Source organism: Strix uralensis, chromosome 4, assembly GCF_047716275.1.
Source record: "Strix uralensis isolate ZFMK-TIS-50842 chromosome 4, bStrUra1, whole genome shotgun sequence".
Taxonomy (NCBI): Eukaryota; Metazoa; Chordata; class Aves; order Strigiformes; family Strigidae; genus Strix; species Strix uralensis.
The window spans coordinates 21,112,212-21,129,353 of record NC_133975.1 but is presented as its reverse complement, the minus strand read 5'-3'; the positions used below and the strand labels follow the sequence as shown (position 1 = coordinate 21,129,353).

The 17,142-nt window shown below is 34.2% G+C and overlaps 1 protein-coding gene across 1 annotated transcript in view; it reads right to left on the bottom strand.

Annotated features, from left to right (window-relative positions):
* Window positions 1–17,142, bottom strand: part of TBC1D19 (TBC1 domain family member 19) — a 55,372-nt gene that overhangs the window by 13,284 nt on the left and 24,946 nt on the right. The window contains exons 7-13 of the mRNA XM_074865950.1: window positions 16,897–16,943; window positions 13,605–13,715; window positions 12,685–12,757; window positions 11,835–11,873; window positions 9,302–9,414; window positions 1,904–1,978; window positions 1,394–1,456 (exon numbers count right to left, since the gene is read on the bottom strand). Coding sequence (XP_074722051.1) covers window positions 1,394–1,456; window positions 1,904–1,978; window positions 9,302–9,414; window positions 11,835–11,873; window positions 12,685–12,757; window positions 13,605–13,715; window positions 16,897–16,943 — 521 coding nt within the window. The remainder of the gene's footprint in view (window positions 1–1,393; window positions 1,457–1,903; window positions 1,979–9,301; window positions 9,415–11,834; window positions 11,874–12,684; window positions 12,758–13,604; window positions 13,716–16,896; window positions 16,944–17,142) is intronic.

Sequence of the window (17,142 nt, the reverse complement as noted above, 5' to 3'; positions counted from 1 at the left end):
TAGATATATATATAAAATGAAAATATTCAACTCTGCTATATATTGAGAATGATGAGCAAAATCTATTTCTAATAGTCTTAAAACAAAAGATCATACTAGTTCATACTCCTTCATAGATTATAATCCTGTGTCCATTGGAACTGTCAGTTAAGGACTAATATGCCTTAAGTAGTCTATATAATGAATGAAGCAGAAAAAAGAATGAGATTTTCACATCTGATGCTGAAGAGATAATGCTACAATAATGAAGATCATCTTTGACCCTTAAATCAAGAAAAAAGTTCTACATGTAAATATTTTAGTGAATAAGTATCAGTGTTTGAGTTCTCATTATGTAGCCACTTTTCAAATTTTAATTCAGAAACAAATTCAGATACAGATCTTAAAATTGGAACTATCTTAAGTAAAAAAGGCTATAATTTTATGAGGTTATAATTTTAAGTATTAACTTTTAAATGCTTATTATGCTAAAATATTATATGTAGACATGATTGAATAATATGCTTAAATAGTAATGCATATTTTTATACCTATATGGACTAAGCAGCATTAAGGACAGTTTCTTGCTTAGTTAAATTACTAGCAATTTTACATATTACCATCAAAGAAGAAATAATTTAGTGTCACATAGCTCTAAAACAAAAAATTAAGCAAGTCTAACCTAACAGATGCAACTAATGAGATTAAAAGCACTGTGGAAATGGTAAGTTTGCTGCATGACATTTATGTTGACACTGCAATCAACTACACATTAGGAAACTCATAAATGTAATGTGCTTCTATTTAAGGGCATTTGACAGGCAGCAATGAAGATAATTCTTTATAAATTAGTTGGGAATACCATTGCTAGAAGCAGCTTTGGAATGGGAGCAATCCTAGAAGTAACTATACATATCACTACCTTATTCAGAATCAATGTCTTCAATTTAAAAATACATCAATAAATAAGTCTTTTATGCTTACTGCACTAGGTCACTGTAAAGCAATGTGTTGGGTTTTTTTTAAAACTGTATCCCTGAATATACTTGTCAAGTCTTAATTTCTCTGTATGCCACAGCTGTTAATCATTTTATTATTGCAAAGCTGGAAGGGGGAAGAATATGGCTGACTGTGTATTTTCTGGTTTATTGCATTGGAAAGACATTGTGTAGGGTCCTTCAGAGTAGGCTTTTTAGAAGCCTGTCCTGATTAATCTGTTTAAGTGTACAAGATTAATTTACAGGACTGTTATTCAGGAAGGGAAAATACATGTAATGCAGCAAACAGATGCTATCTAGGGTCCCACCATACTCTGCCTACACATGAAACACAAAGGCAGTCCTTACACCAAAGATGATATAATCCCCCAGGAGTATACTTTCTAGCTTTCTAAGAAAAAAAAATATTTACATACCTGATATAAATAATCCTCAAATACAAAATAGTAGTCATCATTGCTTGCTGTCAGCTTTACATCCTGTAATCAAAAAATACAGCAGTTTGAAGCCGAAAGACATCTTTTCAGACTCCCATAGAAGCTAAACTTAACACAGTGGTAGAAGACACTGTTTCACCATTGAACCATGAAAGAGCTGTAGTTAAGCTATATTAACTTGATGATTAAAATGTTCAGAATTGAAACCTGAAATGGAAGCGCTCAGACTCTTGTGCTTTCTTCCTTGCAAAACCAGTTATTCCTTCAAATGAAGTTACCATTTCTTTATGACTTAACAGCTCAATTCAAACAAATATCCTACAGGAGAGCCAACACAGGCACACGGAGAGAGGTTATAGTAATAAATTCACACTCATTATTCTTACACTCCTTAAAACTAAACCATCTAACATTTTCTTTGTTAAAAAAACGAGATACTGGTGTGATGAGTATCTAAATCATTTAATCACTGTTTATTGAATCACTTACTTTGTAAATCAGGCTGTCCACTAAAAGGTCGTGCTGAATCACATTTGACTTAAGCTGTTCATAATACAAGATATCCTAAAATTAAAAATATTATCATCAGCAGCCTGAGATACAACTTTAATTTACATTTAAACTAAACAAAGACAATTTTTAACAAAAAAAAAAAAAAAACCAAGAAAAATCATAAGAATGTATTCAGCTGAAAAACCCACTGCAAAATTTATGAAGTATTCTATCACTGTTTATTCTGGCTTAAGCCCTAAGAAATGAGGCAGATATTTGAGACTTTGTAAAATTACTACCCTTTAGATAATTAATAAAATGAGAATGAAGGAACTAATTCAAATCAAAGATCTGTATCTTCCAACCTTTGGGTCTCTAGAGCTAAAACCTCTTCAATGCTCAAAATCATTACTTTTTTTTTTATTTGCTACCCTCTAATTTCATGCACCTCTCCATTAATAGGTTCTGTCATATCTTCTAGCATTAGTGAGTTGCTGCAAATATTTGATATTAATCTAATATGAATCTCTAAATAGTATAATTTTGTGAAAAGAGTCAACTATAAATATATACAAAAATATTGTGAAGAATACAAAGAACTCAGACCTTTTTTTAAACTCGAATTATTTCCTGAAACTCTATAGAACATATACAAGGATGAACAGATGGGGAAGTATCAGAACAAACACTTCTCTGCTTTTGCTTATTCTACCCCTTTCTATTCTACCCCTTGCAAAGGAAACAAAAAATTAAGTATCGCACAATCATGATGTAATTCCTAAATCCCTAAAAACCTCTCTGTCATTATGCCTACAACTGAACAACAGAGTTTCAGACTGAATACCACAGTTTCAACTGGAATTGGAATAACTTTATAAACTAAATCAGCAGTCCCAAAGCTCCTTCCCACTTCACAAAACTATTCCGATTTCAATGTGTATCTACAGGCACCACACAAATGCTTGTACATTCCAAGTTATACATAATATTTATTGACAATTTCTTTGCAAAAGAAGGTAAGTCTGGAGTAAGAATTTAAAGAACAAATGGGAAGTAAGATGAAATTCTGAGTGGAAGAGAATGGAAAAAAAGTGAAGAGAAGGCTAGGGAACATTGTAACTGTTCTTTCTATCAATCCAAAACTGAGAAGTGGTGAATATTATACACTTAGGAATTATCAGAATTAACACATTATTAGACTGTTAATTGAAATGAAGACAAAGCTGTATTTATTAAGTACTGATAACTACCACAGGGAAATTATTTACATTTTACTTCCTAAGAAATAGAAAGGGGAGGTATAAATAGCACAATATTTCTTTACGAAGGATCAGACACAAGTATTTACCAAATGTAAATTAATTGCAGTATAAACATATCACTCTTTTCTTAAAAGCTACAGAGAACTACTCTAATATTCAAGTCACAATTTTAAAGCATCAATACTAACTAATCTAGCTAAGTGTAACACTGTCAAATTAATAATCTCTAAAGGTTTTTTTTCCACCTCAAATAATTGTACATATTACAACAGGAGCTAATAAAAAAACTCTCTTCTTTTTCATGCTAAGCAGACTGCATAACTCTTTCTGTTGTACACGGAAGTACTCCTGCATAAGAAATGGTAGAATGGTACTAGTTAATGCAACTACTAATCTGTTGTAACTTGAGAAAAGAGATTCTAATAACCTCATGGTTTTCTGTTATCACTTCCTTCTTTTTCATTCTCTAGAACTGCCTTGAACAATTGCGAAAGGCTGTTTGGAAGTGGGAGAATACAGTGGTATGAAGGAAGAGATTAAACTTTTGCTACACACATATAGAGCACACTTTAAATTTATATGCAGAAACAAGTTTTCTTCTTAAGATACTTTCACGTCAGGTCACAGTGGCTCCAAGCCCCAAGTTAACATTATCACTAGTTCAGTGTTTTGCACTATCCTTTTCCTTCCTGAATTAGGAAGCCATTCAATTATATTTTACATCTGCTTACAAGAGTCCATTTCCCTGTTATTATTAAAATTATTGTAAAACCACACCTAAAGAGTAATCACTTAAGTACATGGTCCATTCATCTTAACAGTCAGAATAACTCAGCATTACGTTGAATCGTTGCTGCTTTAACCACACTTAGAACAGACTTAGTGATTTGGCATGCAAGGAATGACTTCATTGAATGTTTGAAGAATACATTTCTGTACAAGAAAAAAAATATTCATAAATGATGTTCTACAGTACTGACATAATGACTTTAGAGTGCTAGTTTCAGTGCAGGTTTGTTTATGGCATCATACGGAACTATGCTTGTTATGTTATTAATTTCTAAAATATTAGCTAGCTTCCTATGCCTTAATTCAACTGCATTATTAATCGAAGTGTAAAGAATCATGTTAATTGCAATTATGTATAAGTTACAGTAGCCAGTGAACAGTATCTTCCACAGAAGAAAACAGAAAACTGCTGAAAGAAATTTAAGTAAGTTTAATCAGAACAGAGTAGTTGCTATTTGCTAATCCAGAATGACATATGCATTTAAAACATTCTGTAAAATTTCTTTTTGTTTTAGCAAAGAACTCAGTTAACTTTGCATTTCCCACCCTTCAGACTTGTGTACCAATATTAAAAAACAAATCTCATTATTAGGCCATAGGGCAAATATTGCCCGAGTTAGAACAGAGATTTGAATCACTTAACCTTAACCAACAGGATGTACAATTTCTGAAACATATATCCTTCACAATTTTCCTCCTTAATTTGTTTTAATTGGTGTAAATATTTCAAGCAGTTAAAAAAGTGGTAAGAACAAGCAACCCGCTGTTTAGGGCACTGTCTAAAAGACAGAACAGCTGGGCTCAGATTCTTCAGCAACTCACAGAAACTGGAAATTCTTTATAATTCAGTTGAATACTTCCCTCAGTATTATTTTAAGTAAAAAGGGTAAACAGTTTATCACCCTTTTTTTCCCATAAATAATAGTTTCTCCTTTGTTCTTATGAAAACCCCACTAGGCCAACTTGGTCATTTCTCAAAAAAATCAAACACTGCTTGCTGTTGCTGTTATAATTTCAGCATAAACTAAAATTTCAAACACAACTCAAAACTCTACCCTGAAAAAATGAATAGCAAATTCACACTGCAAATATTAGCAGAGTAAAACAGTACTTAAATATTTTAACAGTTAAATAATTTAGTAAAAAGACCAGAAGGCCAAGCTGTCTACCTGAACTAGAATTCACAACAAAAAGTTTGGGAAACAAATCAGAAATTATTAAAAAGGGACTTGCAATGCAAAACCAATCATAACCATTCTAGGAATAATGGTTTTAACTCATTAATTGTCATTCATTTTCTCTTGAATTGTGATTCTTGTGATGCAAAATGAAAACAGGGCTTGGGACTCACTCCCATTTTTTAGGCGCAACCTGTCCATAAGTGGATCTTGCCCGTGCCTCTTAGTAAGACAAGAGGCTTGTAATTCATGCTGTATTAATACATTTATTCCTTTTATCCGAATCATAAGATTGGTCATAGATTTGCTTTCAAGCCACATGACCCTTTTGCTTGGTGATCAGTTTTTCCTCACACAGTGAGAAATGTTTTTAAGAACCTTACTCAGGCTTCAAAAAAGATTCAAGTGTTGTTTTACTATTTTATTGGTTGCATTTCTTCAGCCAGATGAGACAACTGACTACTACCAAGTTTCAGGAGTGTCCAGAAATGTGGTAGGTTTCTTAGCCTAAAATGTTTTAATTTATAAAACCAAAATCTTACCATTTTCATCTGATTCAACCTTTCTTCTCTGTCTGCCAAATCTTAATGTAACCTTGTTTGTAAACTTTTTACTTTTTAATGTGTTGCATTGTTACCTAGACAGTAACTTTTCTCAAAAGATATATACTTTTTTATCCTGCATCTCCAAACATACTCATCTTTCCAAGCTGAAATGAAGTACTTTTCAGGATTGCAGTGCCCAGCCCTCCTGACCTTACAAGGCCACATACCAAAATTTCCATCCAAAAACCCCATACGATAGTATCCACCTGAGAGCATAAGGAAAAAGGAGCCCTGAAAGTAGCTCATTGGCAAGAGAGAACAGTATCTTTCAGCAGTACTCAGCAAAGCTAGTTTAAGCAGCATCTGGTGATTCACCTTCTTTAAAATTAAGGGTTGGATTACTCAGCAACCTCTGTGCAGACACAGCCCACCTGTGGCGTGTCACGAAATCCTTGGCACAGGAGCTGCACTCTCACTGCTGAACTGTAGGCAGCTCATGATTAATTTTTAGGTTACCCTTGTAATTTGATTGTGCTATCTATACTTGCCTCTCAAATTTAATACAAGAAATGGGTGGGTGACGCATTGAACTAGGAATATGAAGAAAGACTGACACTGGGGAGTCTAGAAAGGAGACACTAAGTTTTGTGGGAATTGGATGAAACCTAAAGAATGGCAACCAGCATTAATTAGGTGAGCTGTACACTTTGGAACAGAAATAACAGAAACAAGTACAAAATAAAAAAGTGAACATATTACATAAAGAGATAATGGACAAAAAAGCTAAAGAAAGTCCCTCCTGGCAAATCCTGGAAGATGACCCTAAACTTACTCTCCTTCTACCAGACACCTGCAAAATCTACTGGTAAAGTACATCCTTCTCCAGTCAAAGACGATGACAGTGTGTTACTGCTACTGGCTTCTCTGCTATTTAAATGGTGCAGCTACTGATCCTAATCTAAATAACCCTACTGGTAAGACAAAGAGTTACATCATGCTCCATTATGAACTTACCACCTCACCTATTTGTTACATTTTTTAAACCTAGGAAATTATATTCAGTAAAAGCCATAGTAAAACAAAGCATTAATAATTTCTGCATGCTGGAATTTTCAGAATTTTGATTTTCAACCCATTAACTTCAAAAAATTAGAGGAAAAAAGCATATAAAATAACGAACAATTTTGTTTTTTAAGCACTGCTTGAATAGCATGCAGTGAATAAACAATTGGGTAACACACTGAACACAAGGAAAAAAACCAGATTCTCAGTAAGTGTGTGCCATCCATTTTGTACAATCAATGAGGCAGACATCCCACAGGAAAAACTGTCCTTGTCTGACTCAAGATCATACATCAAAATATATATATACAGCAAACTGGACTGTTTGCAGAGACAATACTAACTGTGACACTGTTCAGCTTTTAAATGTTTGACTTTGCAACCTTAAAAATGCTCTTCTAACACAGTTTCTCTAAAATGTACCATTACAAATGAACACTAATAAACAATTCATTGCCAGGAAATGTGTTTACGCATTTCTAAATAATCCTGCATACAGATCTTACAGTTTATCATTTTTACGATTACAACGCTAGATTGCTAGTATCATCCCTTGCTTGGCAGTGTATCAGCTTAATCCAGAGGCTAAGCTTTACTGAATAAAATTTTCCAAACAATATTGGATGCTAACACACACAATGCTGCCCATACCAAATCCGCATGATGTTATACATTAAAGAAAGGAAATTCATGGTCTGAGTTACAGATTCATACAGCTATAAACATAATAAGAGTCTAAACTGCAGATCAGAAATATTACAGCAAGAAATCTCTGCAACCACACAATCCAACTTCAGCAGAGAAACAGTAAAGGAAAGATGTGTTAGGTAAACCAGTAAAGTCTATATGAAATACAGCAGATCATAAAACAGCTACATGTATCTGAAAACTGTTTTGCTGTACTTTATAAAAAATAAAGCAGTATATTCAGTATATGCAAGAAAAACGTCTCAAGGTGTTAGCGTTACCTAACAGTAAATTGAGTTAATATCCTCACAGCAGAGACTAACCTTTTGAGACCATCTGAAATAGTCACACTTCATACATAGTATAAACACATATTAAAAACAACTATAAACTTCCATTAACTTATAAAGGGTCTGTCAGTGTGGCTGACAAATACATTAATAGACAGACATAACTTGTTCCTCTTTCAAAAAGGTAACTGTTGAAAACTGTCCATGTGAATTTCAGGAAACGGATTTTAATAAATCTATTTCCATAACAACTCATGCTTTATATGAACATAAGCTGAAATATTTTATGATTTTTCTGATTATTATCTTGACTTTCAGTCATCAGAACAGAATATCTGACTTTTTTATTCAATTATTTGATTTTCCACATTAAGATAAAAATACTCTTAGAGCATGCAGCATTTAACAGAATATAAACAGATGCAATGTAACCAACAACATTAATTTCACACCTTTAATATTCCTGCTCTTACAAAGAGAAAGACTTCTAAAATTCAAACTGTCCCGATAATTTAAAATAACTTTAAATCTAATATTGAGCATCTTAAGATGTATATTTCATTATTTCAACAGCTCTTTCTTCTACAGAAAATTCAATCTTTTATTTACTAGAAACAAAAGCCTCTTTTATTTTTTCAAAAAGGAATAAACTAAGTAATTCTAATACCAGACCAAATAACTTCAACTCCTTAGGTAAGCTGTCAATGAACAAGATTTACATTTGTTTTTAAGGGCAAGTTCTTATGACTTTACTATGTAGTTACCAATAAATAACCCAATATTACAAGAAAATGGCTATATCACCAAAGGACATGAGATACTGTAAAATTCCCACATTTATGAGCAAATGTACATGTACACATGTTATTTTTTACTGCAATAAAACCCTGCATTGAAGTAGTCACAATTCTGCAAAGATTTAAATAGGGATTTAATTTTTTATGCTATGTTAGATATATTGACTACCGCATGGCTCCAGATACTACAAAAGATTTCATTGTTGAGGACTAGAGTCAAATATAAGGTACTATGAAAAACAAGAGAGTATGAAAACAATCCACATCTTACTAGTTCCTCTTTATGTCTTTTGATTGTACATATGTAGAGAATATGCAGTAACATATAAAGCAATTTGCAAGATATGTACATGCGTACAATGACAGGTTCAAATAGCCAGGAAAAAGATATAGCACATCATCTTTTTATAAAACTCAGCAAAGAAAGGAGATAAGTGATCAGAGACAAGAGAGGTTCAGTCTTCTTCCCAGGGCTTTTTTCTTGTCCCCTTCTGAAAAAGACAGCACCATATAGGAAAAACTCAGGAGCTAGCCTGATCAACTGAATAGTTTATTCTACAGTATTTTGCTCATGTATCTGTTAAAAAATTAGGGAAGAGCCAAAAAGACTTCACCACAGCACAGAGCTTTTTTACAGGCACGTGTATTTTTCTCATAAAATGTTTATCAGTTTCTGTGACAACTGAGTCGAGAATTTCTACTTTGGAAAAGAATCACTAGATGATACGTGCTTGCACTTCTGTTTTCACCTAGTCTTTGTATTTTATTCTCACTTTGCTCCTTACCTCTGGCTGATTAGAAATATTGAGAATGAGGGCCCACAGATCAGCTCGGAGTGCTGTTGGGCATCCCTGACGAACATATTGTTGAGCTGCAGCACTATCTTGCTCTGCTAAAACTGTAGGAAACAAAGCAGGTGAAGAACTGATGTAGTTTAAGACTTCCAAAGTTTATCAAATACCTTAATTTTTAACTTTACAAACCAGTTTACCATGCTGTAAGCATTAGCTAATGGGAAAATATCTAAAAGGTCTGATTTCCACAAAGCAATTTTGAAGTAGTTCCCTGGGAAACAAGGCAATCGGTATTAATAAGCAAAGCTGTACTACCTTCTGTCATAAAATAGCCCTTAGTATGTATCCTCCTAGTATGTACCTATGGTTATTCAAGGCTAGTTGCAGCTAGTAGGCTGACATCAAGCAGAACAAGCAGCCGTATATAATCACAAAGTAATCCTGTTGAACTATGAGTGGTCTCTCAGTTCAAATAGGAAATTGCCACTCATTCTGGTTTTTTGTCTCCCCTATTTTTACATTAACTATACAAATATCTTCACAGATAACCGTGGGACAAGAATTTTCTATTTCAGAGTGTACTGTCACGTTCTCTCATTATTGGTATATGTACTCTGGAGGATAAAGACTTTCATGTTGTTTTTCCTTCAGTCTGACATAAAACAAATACTCTACTGTTGACAGGTTTGCTTAGATGGGTCATTGTTGTGAAGCTTTAGGCTGCTTTATCACAAGGACCGCATCCTGACACAGTAGCATACATTCCTTACAGCAGATTATGTCATTCCTTACTTAAATCTATAAACTTGAAAGACATGCATCTTTAGCTATCCTAATCTGGTAGAAGTGATGTTTCCCATCAAGTTTATGTGATTAACCATACCCTCATACTTCAAATGTCTTTCACAACAGAGAGACAGTTGGGAGAATATTTCTGTGAGATTATCTAGACATTAGATCAGTGTTGTACTGGTACTCAGAATTCTGTCTCCAAATCCATATCCTCTGATTTTTCTGAAGTCTCTCAGAAACAACTCACTTTTCTAAATTTCACTAAAATTCAATATTCACAATATCTACTCTGACATGACTTAGAAGGATGAGGTTTGGAATTATAAATCCATTTAATTGATTCCCCTCTCCTTCCCTCTTTTCTTAAATACTGAATAGACCAGTCTGCCAATCTTCTGTTTATCCTGCCGAGCTCTAACACAAGATGGTGTGTGATCATTTTTTTCCTAAATGAAGAGGGCAAAAAGAAAAAAAAACATTCCTACATTCCCCACAAAACTTTAGAAAAGAGTGTGATTGATCTCAGTGTCCATGAGCATTTACCTTATTTTTTCTTACTGAGACACAAAATATTAAAAAGTAGTTCTGCTATGTACAAGATGGGTTTTACTAAACACAATGAAGAAAATTCCTCAGACTTGGCAACACATCTAATATAAAAGCAAAATCAATACATCACTGTCAACCAAAATCATAACCAACACCCAACAGAGCATGCAGTAGGATTCCGACTGAATGAACAGAGATTTCAGTTTATGGTCAAGACTCTTAACTTATATTTTTATAAAATTTTGTGTCTTTGCATATAGGAAAAGCTAAGACAATCTCTGTAATAGAGACTACTCTACACAGACAAGAGATGAGGAGTAAGAATTACATCGTGGAGTTGAATGACTGGCTCAGGAAGTCTGAATGGGGAGTTTATTCTGAAGAACAGGAAAAGAATACAGAGATGAACGGTACCCTAATGAGTTGCTTTTGGATCAGAAAACAGATTATGGGGGATAGAAAGAGGACCGCAAAAGGAGAAGTAAGAAAAAAACGTCACCGTTTTGTTACTGCAACAAAAAAAAAAAAAAAGGATGGAGGACTTTCAGGGTGATATCCACTCTATTTTTTATGTTGATGTTTAGCAGGAATCACAAGACACAGTAAGGAGCAGATACTGTTCGATTTCAAACATCCCTTGTATGTTTCTTTATCAGCAAATTTGAGCTAATAAATTATTATTCCTTTTATCTTACCCTTTCTCTTGTAGGTTATTTCTTACTTCTTCAGAAAAAGCCGTATACAGAGACAAATGAGTGAATTTTCCATAGTGGCTAAGTATTGCAATATTTAGCAAGTTCTGCAATTGTAAACAACCATTAAAAGACTGTTCTGACGCAAAGGCGTAAATCCCATTACACTAATGAGAACTTTGTGTGCAGAGTAGGGAGTCCAGAGCCTTTTGATTTTAAAATGAAGTTCAGTAGTGGCGTAAGTAAAGTTATCACCAAAAAGTTATGTCTCTATGCTTCCTATTTCATTTTTAAATGAAATATCTGTGGAGCTACTGGTAGACTGCAGATGCTTGCTTTTCTGTCTAAATTACAACGGTATTACTGACAATGCTTTGTATTAATCTGTCTGAATTCTTAAAATTCTCAGAGGTACAAGTAATTGAGACAGAAATTTACTAAATGCATTCCTAACTACTCACAGTTTATTACAGATGAAAACAGATCCATACCTTTCTGTCCAACACGTACATGCTCATTTTCAAAGAACTCTAGAATATAAAGAAATAGAAAAAAATGGCAAAAAATAAATGAAAAAAAGATACTCCAGCTAGTAATGTATTTTATATTTTTACTATACACCATTACATTCAGCTAATTTTTACTGCTCATGTCACTAAAAACTAACCTGCATCAGGATCAACGTTCTTTTCCAAAAACTAAGAAGAAATAATACTACAGATTTTTTTCTTGTCTGAAAGACACAAATACCAAAGCAACACTATACTACATGCACCTAGACCTTCAACTGGGTAAATTTCCATTTAAAAAGAAAAATCACTTGATACTATAGTGTTTTCCATTTTTATATGGAAAGACCATTTTAAAAAGCCTGTTTCTACGACAATCAATGCATACATGGAAAAACAACAGAAATTATGCACTATTTAAACTACTGAATAATACTATCTGTATATTTTTGTAATCTTTTCTTAAAGACAGTTATTTAAAAGATTCTTGTATATATGCCTATCTGTTAGTTGGCTTAACATTTATTGATATTTTCTTTATTTTTGGAGACAGGCAATTTGGTTCTCTAGACCCTGAATTGTTCAAATACACTGAAATGAGCATATTTTCAACTTAAGGTGATGATTTTAAATCTTCTCCAAATCTGACTCTTCATATTTGCAGTGTCTTCTATTATTAGCTATACTTTACTAAGAAAATCATTATAATCATAGTTACAGAATAAATATTTATGGTTTATTATGGGAAAAAATACACAAGTTATTTGATAATTGCAAAGTATTCTAGTCATTACTGTTCTATTTAAATGATTGAAGCACATCATTAGCTAACCAGGAGGCACTTGTGCTGAATCATCAATACCCAGCTGTCCTATATTTAAGCCTAGTTCACTGAAGTCTTCTTTCTGAAAAGAAACAAAACCATAAAACACCAATTAACAATGTTTAATTCTCTAAGTTATTAGAGATTTCTTCTGAAAAGCTTAATGCAAATATTTTCTAAGCCAAATGTAGTTCTTTTTAATATGAGCTCACATTTTTAAAGAGAAGAATCTCACATCAATTCTTACTCTATGTTTAGTCATATGCGTGTTTTCATGTCAACCATGAGCTGCACCTGGATGTAATAAAGTGGTGAATGAAGATCAGGTTAAGGATCTCTAATTCCCAGATCTTTTCCAACCAAGGTGCAAGTTTTTCTACTAGCATAAAATCCTCAAGAGCCTTATCAGTGAAGCATTAAGAAAAGCTCCCCTATTTTCCAATTACAATACTAGTACCTGAGCATTTCCTTTCATTTACAATCTGACAATAAAGGGATTTTAAGTTATTTTGAGAAGAAAATCAGAAGCTGACTGATTGTCACGTTACTGATCTTGTAGAGTGTCAAATAAAATGGTAGAATTAAGATAAACTACATATTTAAAGTTCCTTGTACAGAAAAAAAATGAGTGAATAACATGTACAGAAGTGTATTTTTGTCACAAATCAAACCTGTGTGGCATAAAACGAAAACTTTCCTACTGGCAGATAATTTATGTTTATGTTTTATTTTTCATTAAAAGCATATTTTCATAAAACTTTATATGGTCTGTGTTTTAGCTACATATTTAGATCGATTTTCACTTTCAAAAGGAGAAACTTATCATGATACTAATATTCTTCCTTACTGTTTAGAATCTTATTCATTAGCAAGGCAAAATAATCCTTACGGAAACCTCTTGTAAGAAAAAAAAAAATATATATACTTACCAATTCAGGAATATCTTTAACTTTTAGAGGAACCTGAATTAGCCCCAGATGATTTCTGAAACTAGGATGTTCTCCATTTTCGTAATTTGGGTTTCGAAGATTCATCAGTACCTTAAAAATTGTAGCTCTGTCATTCCTTGTGTATATTCAGAAATTTACATTCAGAACTCTTCTTAACTTTATCAGTATTACAAACAGTACATTCAGCATAAAACTATTTCCTGCAACTATCATATAAATGGGCTCAAATTATATCTCAACATTTTCAAAACCAAAAAGGAGCAACATTTTTAAGGAAGCAAACATATTCTACTTTGAAAAGTAAGCTCAAATTATGAAATAAAAAAGTAGAAATAATTTTTGATATCTGGAATTAAGTGCTGGCTACATAGTAATGTCTTGACTAAAATTCACTTCCTCATTAAAGATATTCAAAAGCCAAGAGTGTATTTCTGATGGCTACAATATCCAGGATATTCTTCAGTATTACTTAATTCTTAAAGAATTTTTATCCATATTCCTACACTGGCAATCTTATGTAGCTTTCAACCAAAGTGCTACATAATTTGCTATTAAAATAATTTATTACTGAATAACAATACACCAAAATATCTTCTTTTGTTTAAGAAAAAAGATAAAATACAGAATTGAAAACCTAAAGTAAGAGTAAAATTTAAGAGACAAGGAATCATAATGTCAAGATAAGTAACTGTGATCTATAAAGGAATTCACAGTTTCTTACATACTGTTATTCCATGGGTATAGGTTTTGATATCATGTTGAGCTGGCAAGGATTCTTTCTGAGAAGAGTTTACAGCTCTTATGAAATTATTCCACAACATCCTACCTCTACAATTCTCAGTCTTGTTAGTATTCTAATACCATATAACCTCTCTGTCAGACTTGTAAATTAAAAGATTAATGTAAGAAACTGCAAACTCTGGAAAGAAAACAGTATAAAAGAAAAAGAGAGTGACTATGAGGGTCACTGGATAAGGCTAAAATGAAGATGGATTTGTTTACAGATTCAAGATTAAATACACAACTTGGCTGTACGGTGATGGAAAACAGAATAAATTAAAAATTTTCAATATTATTATCACTAAATGAGCAAGAGAAGCTCTTTAGAAATGTAATCAAATCGACAGAAGTTTATTGTTGGATTCAGAAATGCATTCAGAATTCATAACCGTGAAACAATTTACAGTTGTCAGAAATACTGAGTCTCCTCTACCACTACAAAAGGCATTCCAGTAAACTTTCACTGAATCACATTGAAATATTAATACATTAATTCTGACTGATAATTCACAGAATCACAGAATTGTCTAGGTTGGAAAAGACCTTGAAGATCATCCAGTCCAACCATCAACGCAATATTAACAGTTTCCAACTACACCACGTCCCTCAGCGCTATGTCGACCCAACTCCTAAACACCTCCAGGGATGGGGACTCCACCACCTCCCTGGGCAGCCCATTCCATCGCCTAACAACCCGTTCTGTAAAGAAATGCTTCCTAATATCCAGTCTAAACCTTCCCTGGTGCAACTTGAGGCCACTACCTCTTGTCCTATCATTTGTTACGTGGTTAAAGAGACTCACCCCCAGCTCTCTGCAACCTCATTTCAGGTAGTTGTAGAAGGCCATGAGGTCTCCCCTCAGCCTCCTCTTCTCCAGACTAAACAACTCCAGTTCCCTCAGCTGCTCCTCGTACGACATGTGCTCCAGACCCCTCACCAGCTTCGTTGCCCTTCTTCGGACACGCTCGAGTAATTCAATGTCCTTTTTGTAGTGAGGGGCCCAAAACTGAACACAGTAATTGAGGTGCGGCCTCACCAGTGCCGAGCACAGGGACAAGATCACTTCCCTGTCCCTGCTGGCCACGTTATTTCTGATACAAGCCAGGATGCCATTGGCCTTCTTGGCCACCTGGGCACACTGCTGGCTCATGTTCAGCTGTCTGTCCATCAACACCCCCAGGTCCCTCTCTGACTGGCAGCTCTCCAGCCACTCCTCCCCAAGCCTGTAGCGCTGCTGGGGGTTGTTGTGGCCGAAGGGCAGCACCCGGCATTTGGCCTTATTGAAACTCCTACAGTTGGCCTTAGCCCATTGATCCAGCCTGTCCAGGTCTCTCTGCAGAGCCTCCCTACCCTCGAGCCGATCAACACTCCCACCCAACTTGGTGTCATCTGCAAACTTACTGAGGGTGCACTCGATCCCCTTGTCTAGATCATCAATAAAGATGTTAAACAGGAGTGGCCCCAAAACCGAGCCCTGGGGGACACCACTCATGACCGGCCGCCAACTGGATTTAACTCCATTCACCACAACTCTTCGGGCCTGGCCATCCAACCAGTTTTTTACCCAGCAAAGCGTGTGCCCATCCAAGCCACGAGCAGCCAGTTTTGCCAGGAGAATGCTGTGGGAAATGGTGTCAAAGGTCTTACTAAAGTCAAGGTAGACAACATCCACAGCCTTTCCCTCAAGTTTTATTCTGTAAATTAGGAGGCCATCTTAACTCTGTAATTCTACGTTGTTGTCATCCTCTAGACTATGTTTCCTGTATAACTCCCAAGATATACAGATACTGATCTTTTAAATTTTAATTGGAATCACATTTTAATCCCAAATCTCCTACCATTAAGTTCACTGTCATCAACAATATTTATTGTCCCTCATCCATGCCTATTCTAGGCATAGCTGGTAAATCAAGTTCTCTTTTACTAAGATGTTCTGTGCTTGAACCATATAAAATGATGAGTAATACTGTCATTTCTGACTTTAAAGATTCAGCAGTCACCATTTTTTAATGGTTTGGTTTGATTACAGACAAAAGCCTCTAAATTCCACACAGTTCTGTTTCATGTTTGATTTTTCACAATCTTCATAGATGATCTACAATTTCATCTGCATACAGGTCTACTATTTAACACCAAACTATCTATCAACTTCACATACTACAATTTATCAGCTTAATGTATTGCAATTTAAAATGTAAAATGTTTTATGAAATCAGTTTAAGAATTGCTCTCAGAGGAAAAAAAGTTAGATGCAAACTTTCTTTGGAGAAAGAGAAGTTTATCACAAGTACAATTTAAAACTGCAGTTAAAAAAGAGAAACAATAGCATTTTGTTTTGCAAACAAAACATGCAGTTCTCAAAAACATGCCAAATTTCACTTGCTATAAAGGACAAATTGTTTGAAATCACTTAGCAATTATTTTTTCCACTTCACATAAAAGACTAATGGATGCAAGTCTATGGTTGAGTCGTTGTTTCATAAATACTTACCTCAAGAAAATCTTTAGGTGCATATACAGGCCGGAAGAGACTTAGATCTGAAATAAGATTTGAGTGATGCTATGTTAAAACCAAGAGATGAAAAAAAAATACAATTTTCCCATACCTGTAACACAATCTAGCAATTTCAATAAAATATTAGAGCAAAGGTTAAACATGGCTACAACCACCACATATTCTCCAAGATTATGCTATTGATAGTGCCTTAGTTTTGTAAACCCCAAGTAAGTAAACAGT